This window comes from Macrobrachium rosenbergii, chromosome 52 (assembly GCF_040412425.1).
Source record: "Macrobrachium rosenbergii isolate ZJJX-2024 chromosome 52, ASM4041242v1, whole genome shotgun sequence".
NCBI classification, from domain to species: domain Eukaryota; kingdom Metazoa; phylum Arthropoda; class Malacostraca; order Decapoda; family Palaemonidae; genus Macrobrachium; species Macrobrachium rosenbergii.
In genome coordinates, this window is record NC_089792.1 from 36,892,593 (window position 1) to 36,910,267 (window position 17,675).

Here is a 17,675-nt window from a genome sequence, read left to right on the forward strand (position 1 = left end):
CAACTCCTGCCACTTCTGAAACCAGTTTGTTCATCTCAAAGCCTTCTGTCACTCTCTTTCTCCAGCCCTTTGAGTATGAGCAGATGAATTTTTCAATGCACCCGACCGTAAGTGTAGTGCCTCTGTAGTTAGCACACAGTTTGGGCATCTTTGCTACCTTGGTAATGACTTCTAATTCCCAATCATGAGGCTTTGTATTTGCGTTCAGTATTCTGCAAAACAATACGATATGTCATTTCAGAATCATTTTTGCAATGATCCTATCACAACGCTGGTTTTTCCATCTCCTAAGTTTCTCAATTACTGATTCCTCTTCAAAACTGAATTCATTCTTAAAAAATTTATTCCCCTCAAAAATGCATTTCTTTTGACGTTGTTATTGACCCATTCCTTCTTTTGACACGTATTTTCTCTTGTTTTTGGCCCTTTTATATTCCATGAATGATTCTTTCTGTGAGCTACCCTTTCATCAGTGTCACTTCCGAATACACCGTTTTGTCAAGATAATCAGCCTGTTTATTACTAAGAACGTTCTACTTAGCGTTCTTTCTCTCTTACCTGAAATTTGTCTACAAGCACCTTGTGCTTTCGTCTATTCTCTACCAGATTTCAGTCTTGAAGTTGAACCTGTCCTGACTGATTGTCTGCTCTTCCTCAGATATGGGTTCTAGAACTGCAAATCTATTTCGACACTCAGCTGCAAAAGGCTCTTGATGTTCGTCTTTAAGAGGCGTCGTCATATTGAACCCAGATAATCAGTCAACATTTTGGTTGGGTGCTTTTAATTTCAACGTTACCTTGGCAATGACATGGCGACCACTGCCAACATCTGCTCCTCTGTAGTTCCTATCATTCCTCAGTGCTCTTTTTCTCTCCAATCAATACCTGTGTATTCTATCCAGTATCTACGGCGGTCATGTTGAGATGCCCAAGTGTAGTTATGGATGACCTTCTGTCCGAAAGGAGCACCTGCAATTACCAAATTACTTGTAGCCCAAAACTAATGAATTGCACCCCAATTTCGTTTACAGTCTCTGCCAGACTTTCTCAACCCATTCAATCCTCCATACCTTATTCTTCCTACCAAACTTGCATTCTTATTACCAAAACCAGTCTTTATGTTATTTCATCTGTAACATTCTACAGTCATATACAAAACACCTTTTATTTTTGGGGGGGAATTTATGCACTTGTCTGTAGCCAACTATAATTCTCATACAGTACTAGGTTTGAATAAATTTCACCAACAGTAGTCTACTGCTCACTGCTCTCCTTCAGTCAGTGCCTTTTCTGCATTTGGCACTAAGATTATGCCCTATTCCCTACCAATTCCTCCTGCTCTGCCTGCACAAATGTTCATATAAACTTCCTTCCAATCTCTCCTTTCTCATTCTGTTGCACTATAATTCACGTTTTTGCTTGTTTCATCTTGCCATTTTGAATCAGGGTTAGTACACTTCTGATATACTAATTTTTGTTTATCCTTAGTATTCATAAATCTGGGATTCTTAGCACTCTTTATGCCCTGACTCAGGACCATTTCGAAATTGTGCCTATCCATTTAAGTGACCATCCATAGAGAATTCATTGGCTAAATACCCTAAAGGATAGCCAGTTTCTTGTAGCCTGCAGTACCTAACCAACTGAAACCATTGACAATGTACTCAGTGTCTTAACCCTATCCATCTAGTTCCTCATTGGACGGGTGGGTTCCGTTTTCAGCTAGCACTCTGCCTAAGCCGGTAGCTTTCGAATCCTTTTGACTTATAATGAAGAATAAAGTATTTATTTCTGGTGATAGAAATTCATTTCTCGAATGACTGAAAGTGGTTGAATTCACAATGCGATGTAGGTCCCGTTGAGGTAACCAGTGGTTCTAGCCAAAAATAAATCTAATCCTTCGGGCACAGACCATAGGGAGAGCTGTTAATCAGCTCAGTTTTCTTATTTAAACTAGGATATACTTAACTTTTTATCATCATTCTGTCAATGATTTCTGGTGCTCCTTTGTAAGGTCACAATTTTCAATTATAGATCGACGTTTTACTAGAGATGTCTAAACTACAAACCAGCAGTTACCAGTACCCTGAGCTTAGGGACCTAATCTGAAAATATATTACTCATATATATATAATATAAAAATACGATATTATAATATATATATATATATATATATAATATATATATATATCATTCTATATATATATATATATATATATATATTTATATTTTTTCATTCATATATACTGTGTGTATGTCATGTGCCGTATTATATATATATATATATATAATATATATATATATATATATATTATGTATATGACATATATATACATACTAAAGCTAATGTTAACCTGATAAAAATACCCCAACATAACTTTTTAAAATTATCCTTCCCAAAGTTTTCTCTCTCTGAAGTATATACTTGACAATATTCGTCTTTGGAAAGCAAGTATTTTAGCAGCAAATTCTTTTCCAGCCTTATTTGAGATTTAGACATTTTATTCACTGGAACCAGCCTTTATGGAGCTCATATCCTCATGATTGTTCATAGGAACGCGCTGGATAGGATCAGTGCTCAAAGCAATGACTGACTCATAGAAAAGGAAATTAATATGCTCATTTCTCACCACAATGGAGCTAAAATAATAATTCGTTTCTAAATATATATTGCAAGGTCCAAATGCATAAAATGGGTCTTAATTTCAAACTGGAATTTTGTTTCCATCTGTGTTACAAAATCACTTTTAAACAAAATTATACTTATTCAACTTACACTTTACTTCGATGTAAACCTTGTAAATGATCAAATCTTTCAGAATGATGCAAAGTTTCCATTTTCTTCCGCACCTCTACCTTTGTGTGTGTGTGTGTGTGTGTGTTATGCTGGTTTCTCCCTTCATGTATGGAAGTGCCTTATCATATTATTCTCCTTTGTCTCCTTTCCTTCTTGTTGACGCTTCCTACAGAAATTAAGGTTATCCTTTCGCGTGGCCTTTTGCATGATCGGAGGAATAAAGTGTTTAGTTTATTATATTCATGCGCCTGGTGAATGACTGAAAGCGAAAGATTGAAGTGCTTCTTATGCGAGAATTTTACTCGCAAGATGTGTACAGTGAATTGCCTAGTTATTCCGCGCCCTCACAGACCCAGGGACTCAACGCGCGTTTTTCTTATTTGCGTGTATGGTTTAATGTAATTGTAGTTGGTATTGGGAAGGTTTTAAGAACGGCTACATACGAGTGAACATGTACTTTTGCACTAGAATTCTAATGAAAACGAGATGTGCTTTGGTAGTCTTGGAGAGTGTTTAATCTGAAAACCATTACTCACGACTGAATAACTGTAAAAAATACGATGGTTATAATGTAATCATAAGTGGGAACTAACAGCTGTCCACACGACTCATTCTACTAACTCTCTCTCTTTCTCTCTCTATTTCTACTCTCTTTTCATTCATTTTTACTACGGAATGTCACATGTGCCGTTTCGCCGGATGCCGTAATTTAACTTTCCTTCTGTGATGAGAAATGAATACCAGCTACGCCTGAAAAACATTCCTCTTTGCAGAATATATTCCCAAATGTGTGTTTATGCTCGTTACACCACGTTAAAACCCAGTAATACCAGGACGTCAAACAAGTGCAGAAAACCATGAACGAAATTTGCAGAGAAAGACGAATCGAATGACTGACGGAAAGTAAGAAGGAAAAGGCATCCACTTTTTTAACTTGAACTGAATGTTAATCGGGGAAATCCCGAGAGCGAAAGTCCAGAGTATAAAATGCCAAGATTTCAAACTGGAATAGCTTCGAGAATTTATCAATTTTATCAAGAAAAATACTTGCACATTTAAAGGCATTATTAAAATATCGTCATTTCAAGCTTTAATACTAATTCTGACCTTGAAGACCCCAATGTGTTCAAATGCTCATTATTTTATGCTGGAAAGCACCTTTCATGGTAGAAGGAGCCTTATCAGAGCGCATAAGTCATCCTGAAACAATGTGATCGCTTAGTCTTGGTTCCACAGACTAAACGAGTTATCACTTGTAAAAGCCGGTCAGATTTCCGTTGTACATTGTCAGCCCAAAAGCGTTGAGGTGCAATTTGTTTCACATTATTAAGCACAGTCTTACATATTCTGTGTTGAAGTCGCAAATTCGAATGTCTACCTGTGTGATCAGTCCTCGAGAATATAGAATTCTCTGCACTCGTGTGCTTCCTGAATCATTCAACAGGCTTGCTTTTAAGAGAAAAGTTTCTTTCTGTATTTCGGGGTAATCCAGTAAAATCTAACGGTGCTATTCTTGTAAGCATGCAACTGTCAGGGGCAGCCATGAACGTCTCGGTCTCTTCGTAACAGAAATCGAGCTATTAAATTTTCTACCTCCATTGGACATAACAACTAGTTACTCGAGGACTCATTGAGGAAAAACTGGCCGCATTATAATTTTTTTGATGTTCAGTCAATCAAAAAAGCTTCTCTCTCTCTTTCTCTCTCTCTCTCTCTCTCTCTCTCTCTCTCTCTCTCCTTATCTCTCTCTCTTTGAAAAAAAAGTAAATAATCATTTAGATCAGATTACTCACTTTCTCCTACAAATGTTGAAGTAATCATAATCAGAGCAAGTATAATAATCCCTAACCTTTTTTAAAAACTTTAAATTGTTACGCTTGTTACACCACGTTAAAACGAATAATACTGAACAGTCATTTTATAATTTCTCAAACTTTATAAAGGACATCGACATCAAATGAAAGGTAACATGTGCTTACGGTGTGGAATACTTTTTCAAATTTATGGTCATGAAAACCTGTTGAGTTCTAAGCGGAGTGGTGGTGATGTTCAGGTCAGAGAAGACATGGGACTCTGGTAAACAGAATTCATGTAACGCATTGATGATGAGCAAAGATTTTTCATCGAACAGACTATGATAAGGGATGAGGAAATCAACCCACACCTGAGATTCCCACGAGCTTTTCACATTAGAAATAAATAATCAATTCTGAGAACCGCTTGCTGTTCATAATTTCATGATTTGATGATGAAGAATTTAGAGATACCTCAACTTCTTTTCGGGGAAGGCCCCGTCATCACTGTTGCCATATCGGAATACGTAGCCGCTAACTGTGACTCTCAAAGTAGGATGATATTTGCAATTGGCTATAATGACAAGCAGTGCTATATAAGGGACATATTTCCACCATTATAACGAAAGCAACTGCCATCGTCACCATGTACTCAGCGCAGCTGGTTTTCATTTCTCTCGCAGTCTGCGGGAGCTTTCTTCCCGCAGAAGGTAAGACAAAAGGAATCCCAAGAGTATTTCCTGTGCATATTAGGAGTATCCTTCGTACGTCTCTAGATGATCACGCAAATGATGTATTTGCGGCGTTATCACATGAAGGAAAATATAGCAATTTGTTTTATTTCAGTGCAAAATTGTATCGCTATAAAACTCACGCGATCCAGTGAATGAATCAGAGGTCCTAAAATCAGGTCACCATACTTCAGGAATGTAGTTCACAGCATATATGTCCTGAAAGTAGATCGTATTAAATGTTTAAAGAAATCCATTGGACAATCTGTAAGAGGCTTGAGCCTCATGGGTCAACCAATGGCCGCATTATAATTTTTCCAAGTTCATAATAGTCTTAGTAGCATTTGTATGCAACAGGTGTCAGGCTAAATTGTAGCTATAAATTTGTGTTTTATATGATGGTTTTTTAAAACGTAATGCGAGCTTTGAGAAAAAAAAATGTTGATAGGACTGAATTATTTCAGGTAAAAAAAATCTTCATACTATAATACAATAACTAGAGTGAAAATTTCCTGGCAATGTCTATAAAGGTGTTCGTGTCACCATGATAACACGCAAATAAAATAACAAACAGACGCCGCTGGAAATGCTCCTCCTCTCACGGTGATCCTCAGTTAGAAAACTATATTTTCAATACATACGTGGATAATAGCGTTAAGGATATGGAAGTTTCGGAAAATCATAATTTTCACAGATATGTTTCTTATCGTAGAATGGAGTTTATGTAATTTTGCAGAAACGTTATGTTTTCAGTTCCCCCAATGTACCCGATGATTGTTGCTCTCCCAAAACCCCATTACAAAAAAACGATTAAATGAGGTTTTAGATGACCTTGTTTGTCTTCTGTTAATATAGGCTTCCTAGTGTACTGAAGTAGTGGTAGACAGTTATTGCTAACAAGCTCAACCTGTTGACTGTGATAATAATTTTGACTTGTTTTTCTTACAAAATAATATATCACGTTAATATAAATCAAAATACAATTGAGGGCCGCACACATGCATGATCTCAGCGAAGGTCACCAGTTGCCCAACAACTATGCCATAGTTGCAGGAGAAAAATTGCTTTTAAAACGTCATGCACTTACAAGAATTTCCAATGACGTGAAATGATGCTGTCGACGCGACCTACAGAAGAACCTGTCGACTTCAGCATAAAACCAAAGGATCAGCGTTACAGTATACCTTTGAGCATCAACGGTGAAAATCTGCTATTTGCTAAAATAATCACTCTGTACAACAAGAATTAATCTGGATCATTTTCTAAACAAGCTTTATCTGTTATTCAAGGTGAAAATGACATCTCAATGCCTAACACATTTGCACACTATTTTGAGCTGCCTTATACTTCTTCAGTTTTAGATTATATGTATCCGCTATCACTCCACCCAAAGCTGAGAGTCTAGGACTGCATTACTCCCGCTGTGGGCTCGCTGCCATCTGCCAAGTGTCTTGCTACTCCTGCTCTGAGATGCCACTTCTCAAAACTGATATATTACTCCCCCTCACAAAATAACGTCACTTGCCAAGCGTCATATCACTCCACTGTGGAGATCACCTGCCAAGCCCACTTTACTCCCATCACAGCTGTCACCTGTCCAGTGCCATATGAAGATATCGGCAACCGTTGCCTTGTTGGTGGAGGTGCTCACCGGGGGAACCTGGGAAGAGATGGCAAAGTTCTGTGACGGTATGTCCCAGGGATCGTTGCTCTGTCTGGATTCTTTGACTGTATACTCCAGCATCATCGAATACCTGACGGCAAATGGTAAGTTCTTATCCCAAAATAATGATTTTTATTCTTGATCTGTATATTCCAGTATCAATGAATACCTAGAGCTATGGTGTAAGCATATACGTATACATCTTCAAGTTCTGTTCATATGAGTGTAAACTGAGTTCTAAACCGATGCAAAGACTGCTACATATAGACTTTAAACTGTATGAAGATTCATTCCCAGATCATCAAAAGGCAGAAGATATGACCTTTAGAGACTACACGGCGATGACCTTTAGTAACAATCCCAAGAACAACAGGTCTTTCCTACTTCAGTTTCCTCTGTTCCACTTTATTGTCATCTCTACTCGCTCATCTGTCAACGTGGCTCTCTAATATCTCACCCCTTCGGTGGAGACCAACCAATTACTGCTTCCTTTTTCTAATTAATTTCCTGTTTGACAAAGACATAGACTTTTCTCCTTTCCGTATTTATACCCTCTTGTTTAAAATTCACTTGTTTCATTACCTAATATGTGGATGAAATATGGTACAGATAAACTGAAGAGATATTAAACATTTTGCGAAATAAGCTGTCCAGGTAAAACAGCACCTTAATGATATCCAGTACCGTGGATGCAGTCATCTTGATCAAGACCATGACAACAATTTTATATGCTGTCATTCTTTCACAAAGTCAGTCAGTGTCTTGAATAAAACATTTCAGGCTAAGTGATAATAAGCTACTGATGCCTGCATTATATGTCAGTATAATTTTGTATATTAAGTATTCAAATCTACACTTACACAGAATGGGCGGAAATATGCTTTTATGATAACATAAAACACCCAAATTAACCAAATGAAACCTGACACTTTTTCGGTTTTTCAAGAGTAGAAAAGGTAAAACCCTCAAGATGGTCATGGTAGAAAACTATCTGACAACTGTTTTTGATAAACTGTCATGGTGTGCGCTATGCTGGTGGTAAATTCAGTTTTGCATATGAAATCATAAATCAGTTTTCTAGGGTAGGTTAGCCCTGTAGAGAAATGGGACAATTTGGGAACATGATGGGAAAGGCAGAAAACTAAATCATATAAATTAATGAAAAGTCAAATCTTTGAGAAAATACCCAAATAACTGGAAAACATAAGACAGCATATAAGATTATTGAGTAATATGTTACATTTCTTACAGGAAATGGAGTTTCTGCATTAGTTCATGAATAAGGTTTAAGAACTTCAGTGTTTCTCTGCAAAATGGTTTCATTATTAGTTAAGTCTCAAGTGAATAAATAGAATGACGGCAATCTTCATTTATTTTTCTATGAAATAATAACTCGACCCAGTGGCCAAAATATTTCAATCAGTATCACTCTGCCGCTAACCAATCATCCAAGCTGACTCAGTGGTACCGTATTACTTAAAACGGGTTTGAGACTTCCTCATCACTTCCTTTTAGGACTGTCTGAGTACAGCTTTTGGACTGACGGGAACGACCGCGTCCTCGAGGGCCATTTCTTCCATAATAACGGCTACGCTGTGTATATGGGCACTCCCTACTGGGCGTACACTTGCAACTCCCAGCAGGAGTGCCAACAAGAGCCCCTCGGAGGAGTGCAAGAGAACTGCGTAGAAATGGACGGTGGCCGTTTCCATTACCTCAACGACGTTTCCTGCAATGAATTCAAACACGTCATTTGCCAGCGTTAGTGCTTCATCTGGGAAATCACAGTAATGACTGCTATTTTATGCAGTCATTTCTGTATATACCACTGATCCTGTAAGCATCTTTCTTCATGAAATATATATTCTTATCTGAGGATGCGTACTTTCTTTTCCTTACCTCTTCTAGAACTGCATTACCATTTATAGGATATAAAAGTAAGAATACCAAATTCATGTTATTAAATCATCTATATGGATATACAAGTGCTTCGTTGAAAGTAATTCCCAAACTAAAGGACCTCAGGTTTGTTTAGTTAGGAAAAATACAACTTTAAAAATTGTGTTTTTTTGGTGTTAGTATCCCAGTCATCTTTGATTCAACGACCTTTTCAGTGTTACAGATCCTGGTGGCTGCCTCATCTCTACTGTCTGCATCAGCAAAATTGAATTAGACTTCGTATTAATAAATGGAATATCCTTAAGGGCATTAGCGATCTTAGTTTTCTTCTCAATAATTTTTTCTGAAGCTTCTGTTGATTTTATTACTAACAAATGCCCTTCCTTGGCCATATCTACACAAGTTTTCCTCTTTGTAGAAGGAGTTGCCATCTTCATTTCTCTTCTTAACATTTCCAACTCCTTCGTGATATTCCCAATCTTTGAGTCAAAGAGCCGAGGAAAGTTCATTGTGCCATCATGTGACTCCCCTCGCACAATAAGTTCAGCAGTTTGTTAATTCCTCTCAGCAGTCATAGCATCCCTCTCAGCAATCATGATGTCTCACCTCCGACGACCATCGCTCATTATATGCAGTAGACTTTTCACATCCACAAATTAATTCCTCATAGAATGAGACCTATCAATAGCCTACAATTTAATATGATATAGCCAACTCAGTTTCCTGATACTATCGTTATTGAGGCTATCTAAGGAAACAGTTTCAATGATACCACGTATCACATTCTCATCCTATCCAATCCTTTTCATTTCCTTTATCAGATCAGCAACAGGGTAAGTCAACGTTTCCACTGTAGAAGCCATAATATCCTATCACTGACAATCTTATTTTCTGAGGATTGTTTTTTTCATGGACTGTACAACAGGAATAATTTCAGGGCGAGAAAAAAATGATCGTATTTGTCCGCTTCGTATGCGGGAGCGCCATGAAGCGTGTCCGCTGTTCACAGACTTTTGTTAAAGAGGATACTGAAAACATATCTTAGCCCACCACAGACACTTAAACTCAACCAAAAACAAAATAGGATGAGCTAGGGAGCCGTTTCATAGAGGAAACACTATTACTAATACTAACATTGGTCAACCAAAACCAAAATAGGATGAACCAGGGAGCCGTTTCATAGAGGAAACACCATTACTAATACTAACATTGGTCTTGGCCGCAGCCAATAAGAAAATAACTGGTATCCTGACGTCATAGTGACTCGGGTAACAATGGTTTCGGAATGACGCAACTCAACTACGTACAGATTACGCCAGCTACGGAATTCCTTCGAGACAGTATGAGCTACTGTAACTGTAGTGTGCACCCCAGACATTCATCACTGATACCGACTCGCGATAAGAAACTAAAGAACTTCCTGTAATCGCTGCCGCTGCTGGCTCTCCCAAATTAGGCTACATCACTCGGCCAGAGCTGAGAAGTCACTCGGGGCCCACAACAGGAGCCCTTCCCTGGGGTAGCCTGCTCTTGACGGTGATCCACTACATCAATAAGCCAAATCTGAGGCCAGACGAAGGTAAGTTTATCCATTACGGTTCCTATGGACGGTAGAACGAAGCATTTGGACAGCTCCGCTTCGGTTATTTTTCCTTTCAAGTTGACTTTCCCCACAGTATTTGCGTTGCTTTGGCTATCAAGAATTTACCGTCATTTTTTTCCTACGACTGTAATTAACCCGTAATTAACCTCAGAACTGATATGTTATTGTATGCTGGACAGCCAGGAATGCTATCACGCGTGCACAGCTTATATAAACCCATAGGTGGACTTTAGGCAAAGAGTGGAGTTTCCTTCACCCAGGGGCCCTGGGTCCGGGAGGCAGAGCCCTCCCCCTGCTGAGTAACATGCTTACAAGGTTAGGTTAGGTCAGGAGACATTAGGCTGGGCTAGTATCATTTGGTTTATAATAGAGGTAATTCTAAGCATTAGGTCCGCGCCTGTTTTTACCTCGGCAACTGGTTTTTTCTCAACTTTTACGGCTTCTGATAATGGAGGCGAGTTTGTTTATTGGCGGCTAAGTGTCTAAGTCTAGCCAACAGTAAAGGGGGACTTTGGGAATCCGGGGTTCTGGGTGGGGGAAAACAGAGAAGTTGAGCGGACATGTTTACGTTACGGGTGCGCTGCCTGGAGGGGAAATCAAGAGGGAGCCATACACAAAAGGGAGGGAGCGGGTGAAAGGGTGGGGGGTAATGAGGTAGGGAGGCAGAAATTTCCTCATGTATATACCCCAAAAGCTGGGGTAAGTGGGAAGCGGTGCAAGAAGGGGATGGGAGGTAGGTTGTGCAAGCGGGAAGCACGTCGGGAACGAGTGTGGGTAGAAGCGTAGCACTGGGGGTGGGGGGAAGGAGGAAACACTGCCCAGTAATGAGGACAGGGACAAAGATTATGGCCGACAAAAACAAACTTCACCAACTGTACCAGAAGCTGTAAAAGTGGAGAAAAAACCAGTTCCCAAGGTAAAAACAAGAGCAGGAAGGCACTTAGCGCTGGCTGGAAGGAGCAACCTGGCAGGAAAGAAATAATTTGCAGCCAAAAAAAAAGTTGACACCAACAGAAATTGCTGGCCTTACCTTAGGGACCGGGAGGGTAGAGATCAGCCGCTGCTTTCAAAAGTGTGTAGAAAACCAGGATTTCTGGAACAACGGTTGGTAAAAACTACATCTCTTCCGGCCCTTCTTCTGCGCTGCACCGTAGGTCCTGCCGCACCTAAATGCCCTCTTCTGCAGGTCGTGGCAGCACTCCATCCCATAGTGCGAACAAAAGCACAGTATTTTTAGCAGGCCGTGATCTCGGCAAAGCCTGATTAAGCGTTCGTAATTGCCTAAGTAATAGGCAGAAAAGTTGCAGTAACTGAGATAGCAATTAGTGCAAGACACTTGGAGAGTGTGCCAAGTTATCGGCTCAGACGAACGCGACGTGGACTGAAGGGATTCATCCTCTATACTGAACAAGAAAGCGCAAAATGTTTGTTTTAAGGCGTAGGCCTGGGTAGCAGATACGGGTTGTGGTGGGTCAGGGGTGATGGGATGTGGGGTGTTTTAGCGCATTTGGGTGTTGGGGGGAAGGGTTTACATGAGGGACTTGTGGGGGAAGGGGGTAAACTTACGCAGTGGCAACAGGAATGGTTTCGTTGAAAAAGCTTCGTGTTGGTTATGACAGAAAAGCAAAGAAACCAAAACTGGGTGCGAAAAATGTGGCTGGGCAAAATGTATTTTTTAGGGTACAGATACGCTTTCGCCGTGTTTAGTACTGGGCTGGCAGGTTAAATGCATTTCGCCGTGTTTAATAATGGGTTCCGGGAAATGGAATTCCACTGCTTATGAGAAGGAAGCAGAGAAACGATATTGCTGTGTGAAAACTGTGTAGGGAAAAGGTTTTTTTGGGGTACAGATACACTTTTGCCGAGTTTAGTACTGGGCTGGCGGGTAAATGCATTTCGTCATGTTTAGTAGTAGGCTAGGGGGGATATAATCTCCCTGCGCCACGTTCAGTGCTGATCCAGGGGGGTACCTGTGTTGCAACAAGTGCGAGCAAGTGCAACCAAGAACATTGAAACTTGCAAGAATAAACTCAAAAACGTATATGTGTTTTGTTCTTTGCTGTGTTAACTTATAGTCTGGGAGGATTGCATGCAGGGTGTGTTAGTTTCATGGGTAGGGAAAACACGTTAACAAGTTATTGCACTTGCCGGATGGGATATGAACCATTCACGGATGGGATATGAACCATTCAAAACAGGCGTACCCATGCCCTGTCATGTGCAGGACGATATGTGAACCCCCGAAACTGTACACAGCCCCCCCAAAGTAGGGGACGTGTTAGCAACCTTGGGAGTTAATGTTTACTGGGTTTTCCTCAATGGGGGGATAACAGTGCAACGTGATTGGTTAGATAAGTGTCGGGGGTTACCCTCCCATTCTCCGAGTTTCCTCAGTAAGGGAGTGAAGGATGAACCAATGGCTCCCCAATAAATGTATGGGAAGACAGCAGTAATGGGAGGGGTTGCCTTTGTGTCAGCTCATTTAATGTTCTTGTTTGTTCTGTTTATATAGCGGTTTCTCATGTCTGCGGTGCCATAAAAAGTAAATTTTCGCCGGTTTCTCATGCCTCGTTGTCTACCCCACTCATAACCCCGCTTCCCTAGGGGTCCCCTAAATTGTAGGGTAGAAACAAGCGGGTGAGCCGTTACATACCCAAATAACACTGTCCCGGGGGTATACCCCACCCATAACCCATAACCACAACTCCGGGAACTCAAATCTGTGGTGTCATCATTCATGCACGACGCTCAACATGACCAAACGGAGTCAAATCCGTTCTGGTAATCATTTGGACTGCTAACTAGTGTGACATCATTCACCCCTCGAGAGCTAACCAATCATTGGCGTGCAGTGGGCGGGGCTTAGCTGCAAAGAGCGGTGGACTCTGCTATAGCTTGTTGGTTGAGAGGGGGCAGATCACTTGTCCCCAGGGTATACCCCACCCATAACCCTGCTTTCCCATTGGATCCCCTACCTTGTTGGATGAACATTACTGGTTAATTACAGGTTAATTACATTCGTCCGACAAAAATTAAAGGTAAATCCATAATCAGCAACACAAAAACTTTAGAAAAAGTCAAGTTAGCAGGCCATCGCCGCTGCGGAGCTACTACTTAGTTCTACCATAATAGATTTCCTTAGCTAATTCCTAATAGAATATATGCGTTCCACACGACCAATATGACAGTCCGGTTTTCTCCCAGGGTATTACCCCCCCAAAAAAAAAAAACCACGAGTTCCCGCAGGGTGCCCAACATTGTCAGGTAGAGTCGTATGTTTATAATGTTTGACTGACAATAAACAAGGCCACCTCCTTCATCAGCAACACTAAAAGTATAGGAAAAACCAGTTTCCAAGGTAATAATTTGCATGGAGCTGTTATGTAGAAATGCCAAATTTTCACTTTAAATGGTAGGCTAATTGTAGCTTGTGTCGACATTGAGAATATGCTTTTCCTAGGTTTTAGCCTATAGCCTAGTAGACTGTGAGTTTGGAATGTCAGGCTGCTGACGTTACGGTAGCAAGGTTGTCTAGTAATTTTAGAGATGCCGGACCCCCATTTATCCTATAGTCATGGTGACCACAAAGGGAAACCAGGATTTTTGGTTTTGGGAAAGCAAAATGAGTAAAACAGGCTCTAGGCCTAACTTAGGTTAGGCATGTGTCCTAACATAACTTAAACAAAACTGGGAGAAGTTGAATCGTATGCTCAAGCAACAGGCAAATAGGCTATGGGTCTTTTTGATAGACATTGCAGCAGTGAGAGTTTTTGGGGAGGCTTTTGCTTTATCAAGTGCAGGCAGATTACAGTGCAGTTCCACCTATAACAGGAACAACAAGCTCGGTTTTGGCAAGTTGTCCTTCGAGAAGCTCCTCATGTCTGGTAGTTGTTCCAACATCATATACAGACCATCGGTCCTTTACATTAGGAATTACTTACAGTGAAGCGGGTCGGGCTGTTAAACTCTTGAACACAGGGGTTAGTCAGTAACTACTGTCAGGTAGGCGGGGAATGCCCGCCTGCCCAGATGTAAACTTTCCAGTTTACTTTCGACTGACATGCGTTGCAGACGTGTTCTCGGATCTCTTTGCCTGACTGTCGTTAAGCTCTTTATTATCCCAATGGGATATCTCTATATTTTTGTGTATATATTACGTGTGTTTGATATTTATTAATACAACCCCATGATTTGTGATTGCCGTGCATAAGCCGTTGTGTCTGTGTCTTGGGTTTGATGGCCAAGGACGTATTTAGAGGGCCGTAACCGAGTGGTAATGCTTCTCTTCCAGTAGCCCTTTATTTAGATACTGAAGGTGTTCCCCTGTACGTGTGGAGATACTAGTTGGGACGTAGTATTTCGCTCCCCCACATTGATCGGGACGTAAAGGGTTCGCTCCCCTTCTTGGGCTCCAGCCCTCTGTGTACAAGGGCATGACTACAGTACTTCCTTTCTACTTGTGCTGAGTGTTGTTTTTGCCGCCTGTATGTTCTTCCATACATCTCCTTTGGTAGAGATCTCTCTCCTTCGCCCTCTTCGCTTGCTCGTTGGGCGACCTCTTCTCAGGGGCCTCCTCTCGCTGCGTAGGGCAGTTCCCCTCGGAATGAGAGGAGTCTCCCTCTACTAATCATCTTTGCTTTTTCGTTCAGGTTGACAGTGAGCATCGCAGGTACAGCAGTAGTTGGCTGGATATCTTAGTTGGGATGTCTTTGCATGAAGGAGTCCCGATGTTCATACAGTGTTGCTTCAGGATCAACCACAGTACCTGGTTAGAATGGCATACTTCCACATCGGGATCGTTCCGACTCTGTTCCTGCCAATGTGGATCAATCACTGTCATTGCTGGCCTTCATGTATGCTGTGGCACTGCCTCTGGCATATCTGTGGTCCATCTGCTCCTGCTGTTTCCTGTGTTATGATCCTGTTGACTCAACGACAGTCTCTGGGTGGCTCTTCCTGGTCTCCTGCCGCAGCCATCCTGATCGTTCCTGTCACTGTTGGTGATGTTCATGTGACGTTCCTGGCCATTGCTGTAGCTCCTGCCTTCCAAACCGTGTCCGTAGCCCCTGCATTGGCTGTCCTGATCATGCCTGCTGCTTCTCCTGGTGGTGGTGTCCTGGGCCACTTCCTTTGCGTTCCTGCCTAGCTGGCCTGGAGGTTACAATTTCTGCCATCCTGTAGAAGATGTTGGAGTGAAGGTGAAGGAAGTTGCCCTGTGGAAGTAGCCGCCACCTTCTTCGACTTATCTTCGATTTCATCTTCTGCTGCCTCTTCCCTTTCTCTCCGAGGTTCGATGGGGTCCCAGGGGCCAGATGGACCTCTGTCGGGCAAAGGAGAGGAAGGCTGCTTCTTTCCCCTTGATGTCCTTGGATGTCTAGGGACTTCCTCCTTCCGAGTAGGCAGTGGGTCTTTCGTTGGCTCTTCCCGACCTACGGGTTAGGGAACCGATTCTCATACCCCTGGCCAATCTCTGGCCTCGTTCATTCTCTATCAAGAGCTTAACAAGTATCCTTGGCCCAACAGACCAGGAGAGAGTTCTCTGTCTGGCCAGAGCTCTAAAGTGTTACCTTGAAAGGCCTAAGAACATCAGAGGTCCTGCTCGTAACCTCTAGTGCTCCATAAAGAACCCTTCTCATTCCATGTCCAAGAATGCACTGTCCTTCTTTCTTAGAGAAGTAAACTCTGGATCACAGAGGGGTATTCAGGAAGAGGCCTTACCCTTATTGAAAGTTAAAGCTTATGAAGTGAGGGCAGTCGCCACTTCGTTGGCGTTTAAACGTAATCTGTCGCTCTCCACTATACTTCAAACTACGTATTGCGATGTGGAGACCACATATGAAAACTGCAGTAGGTTAGGTTCGTTCTCTGTGGCTGGCTTGGTACTAGGGGAGGAAGGGTAGGAGTGTATCTTTTATTTCACTATCTCCTTACCTGATTTTAGGTGATTGAGTTATAGGAAGCATTGGGGCACTGTGTACCTGGCGTACCCACCAGTCGTTGGTTTTAATGGTTGGGTTGGGCTTGGTTTGGTTTTTATGTGATGTATAGGTAACGAGATTACTTGGTCTGTTTTTCTTGTACTGCACCTGGGGCAAGGGCATATCTTTGTTTGTTATGATGCCTTAGCAACCATTGGAGCACTCCTTGGTAACAAGGCACCCACTAAAGTAGAGGCTCCCCTCAGCTTTACTGCTGCGCCGCTGCAGGTTGGTGATGAGCAGCGACCAAAGGCAGAACCTTTCTGCTGTAGCTCTCTCACTAGGTAAGGTTACAGCAAGCATTTTCCAATGCTGCCTATCTATCTATTTCAAATTCATTTCCATCACTGGGGTTTTTTGAGTAGTTGATGTCCATGCATCCCACCTCCCTTCTATGTGAGATTCAGCAGTGTAATTACTCTGTAAGTTACTTATATGAAAATGACATTTTTATAATAAAATAAGGTTTTATGTATACTTACCAAGTAATTACATGATCAGAGCCCTCCCGCCTCCTCTCTCATGGATATAGAGCATGAATGAATTGAGCTCCTGAGCCGGGTTGTACCTATTCTTCCCCGAAAGTGGGCGAGGTTGGTTACCTACACCAAAACAATAGATTGCTACTGCGAAATTTAAAACTTAAGCTAACCTGAAAAGTAGGAACTAATAGCAATGCAATTACTTGGTAAGTATATATAAAACCTTATTTTATTATAAAAATGTCACTTTTTAATTTTCTTTTTCAGTGAAGAATGTCTGACTATGGCACACCAAAGAAAAAATTAAGGGCATCAGTCACCATCCTCAAGCAGTTCTTGCTATCCAAAGAAATGCATAATCTGCCAAAAATCTGATGATAAATGTGAAACTACCAGCACAGTGAATGCAGGACACACATCATTGAAGCAGCAGAAGTGAGAAGGGATGTAGTTTTTGAAAGATTGAAGGTGTCACCCAAAGAGAGACGATTCAACATGGTGCCACACTTTCTTATTGTTTTTGTATCTAACGACCTTTCACTTCTCTCTGGCTCTTCCTCAACTGCACTTGGCTTGAAAACAATGGTAGGTCTTTTTGAACTGGTTGGGACAAAAAATGAGACACCCCCACCAAACATGTGAATTAGGTGCATTTTCACTTCCCTGAGTGTGTACTCAAAATGAGTTTGATCATTACTCCTCAGTTCAGTACAGCACTTGGAAATATAA

The 17,675-nt window shown here is 41.3% G+C and overlaps 2 protein-coding genes across 2 annotated transcripts in view; both read left to right on the forward strand.

Annotated features, from left to right (window-relative positions):
- Positions 1–5,159: 5,159 nt before the first annotated feature.
- Positions 5,160–8,860, forward strand: LOC136833922 (uncharacterized). Its single transcript, XM_067096203.1, has 3 exons — positions 5,160–5,300; positions 6,908–7,088; positions 8,500–8,860. Exons 2-3 carry the CDS (start codon positions 6,929–6,931, stop codon positions 8,748–8,750), a joined length of 411 nt encoding a protein of 136 aa, XP_066952304.1. The 5' UTR covers positions 5,160–5,300; positions 6,908–6,928; the 3' UTR covers positions 8,751–8,860.
- A 1,279-nt stretch (positions 8,861–10,139) lies between these two features.
- LOC136833813 (store-operated calcium entry-associated regulatory factor-like) overlaps positions 10,140–17,675 on the forward strand; it is a 31,860-nt gene continuing 24,324 nt past the window's right edge. Inside the window, 1 exon segment of the mRNA XM_067096090.1 lies at positions 10,140–10,462. The gene's annotated coding sequence lies outside the window, so the exon portion shown is untranslated.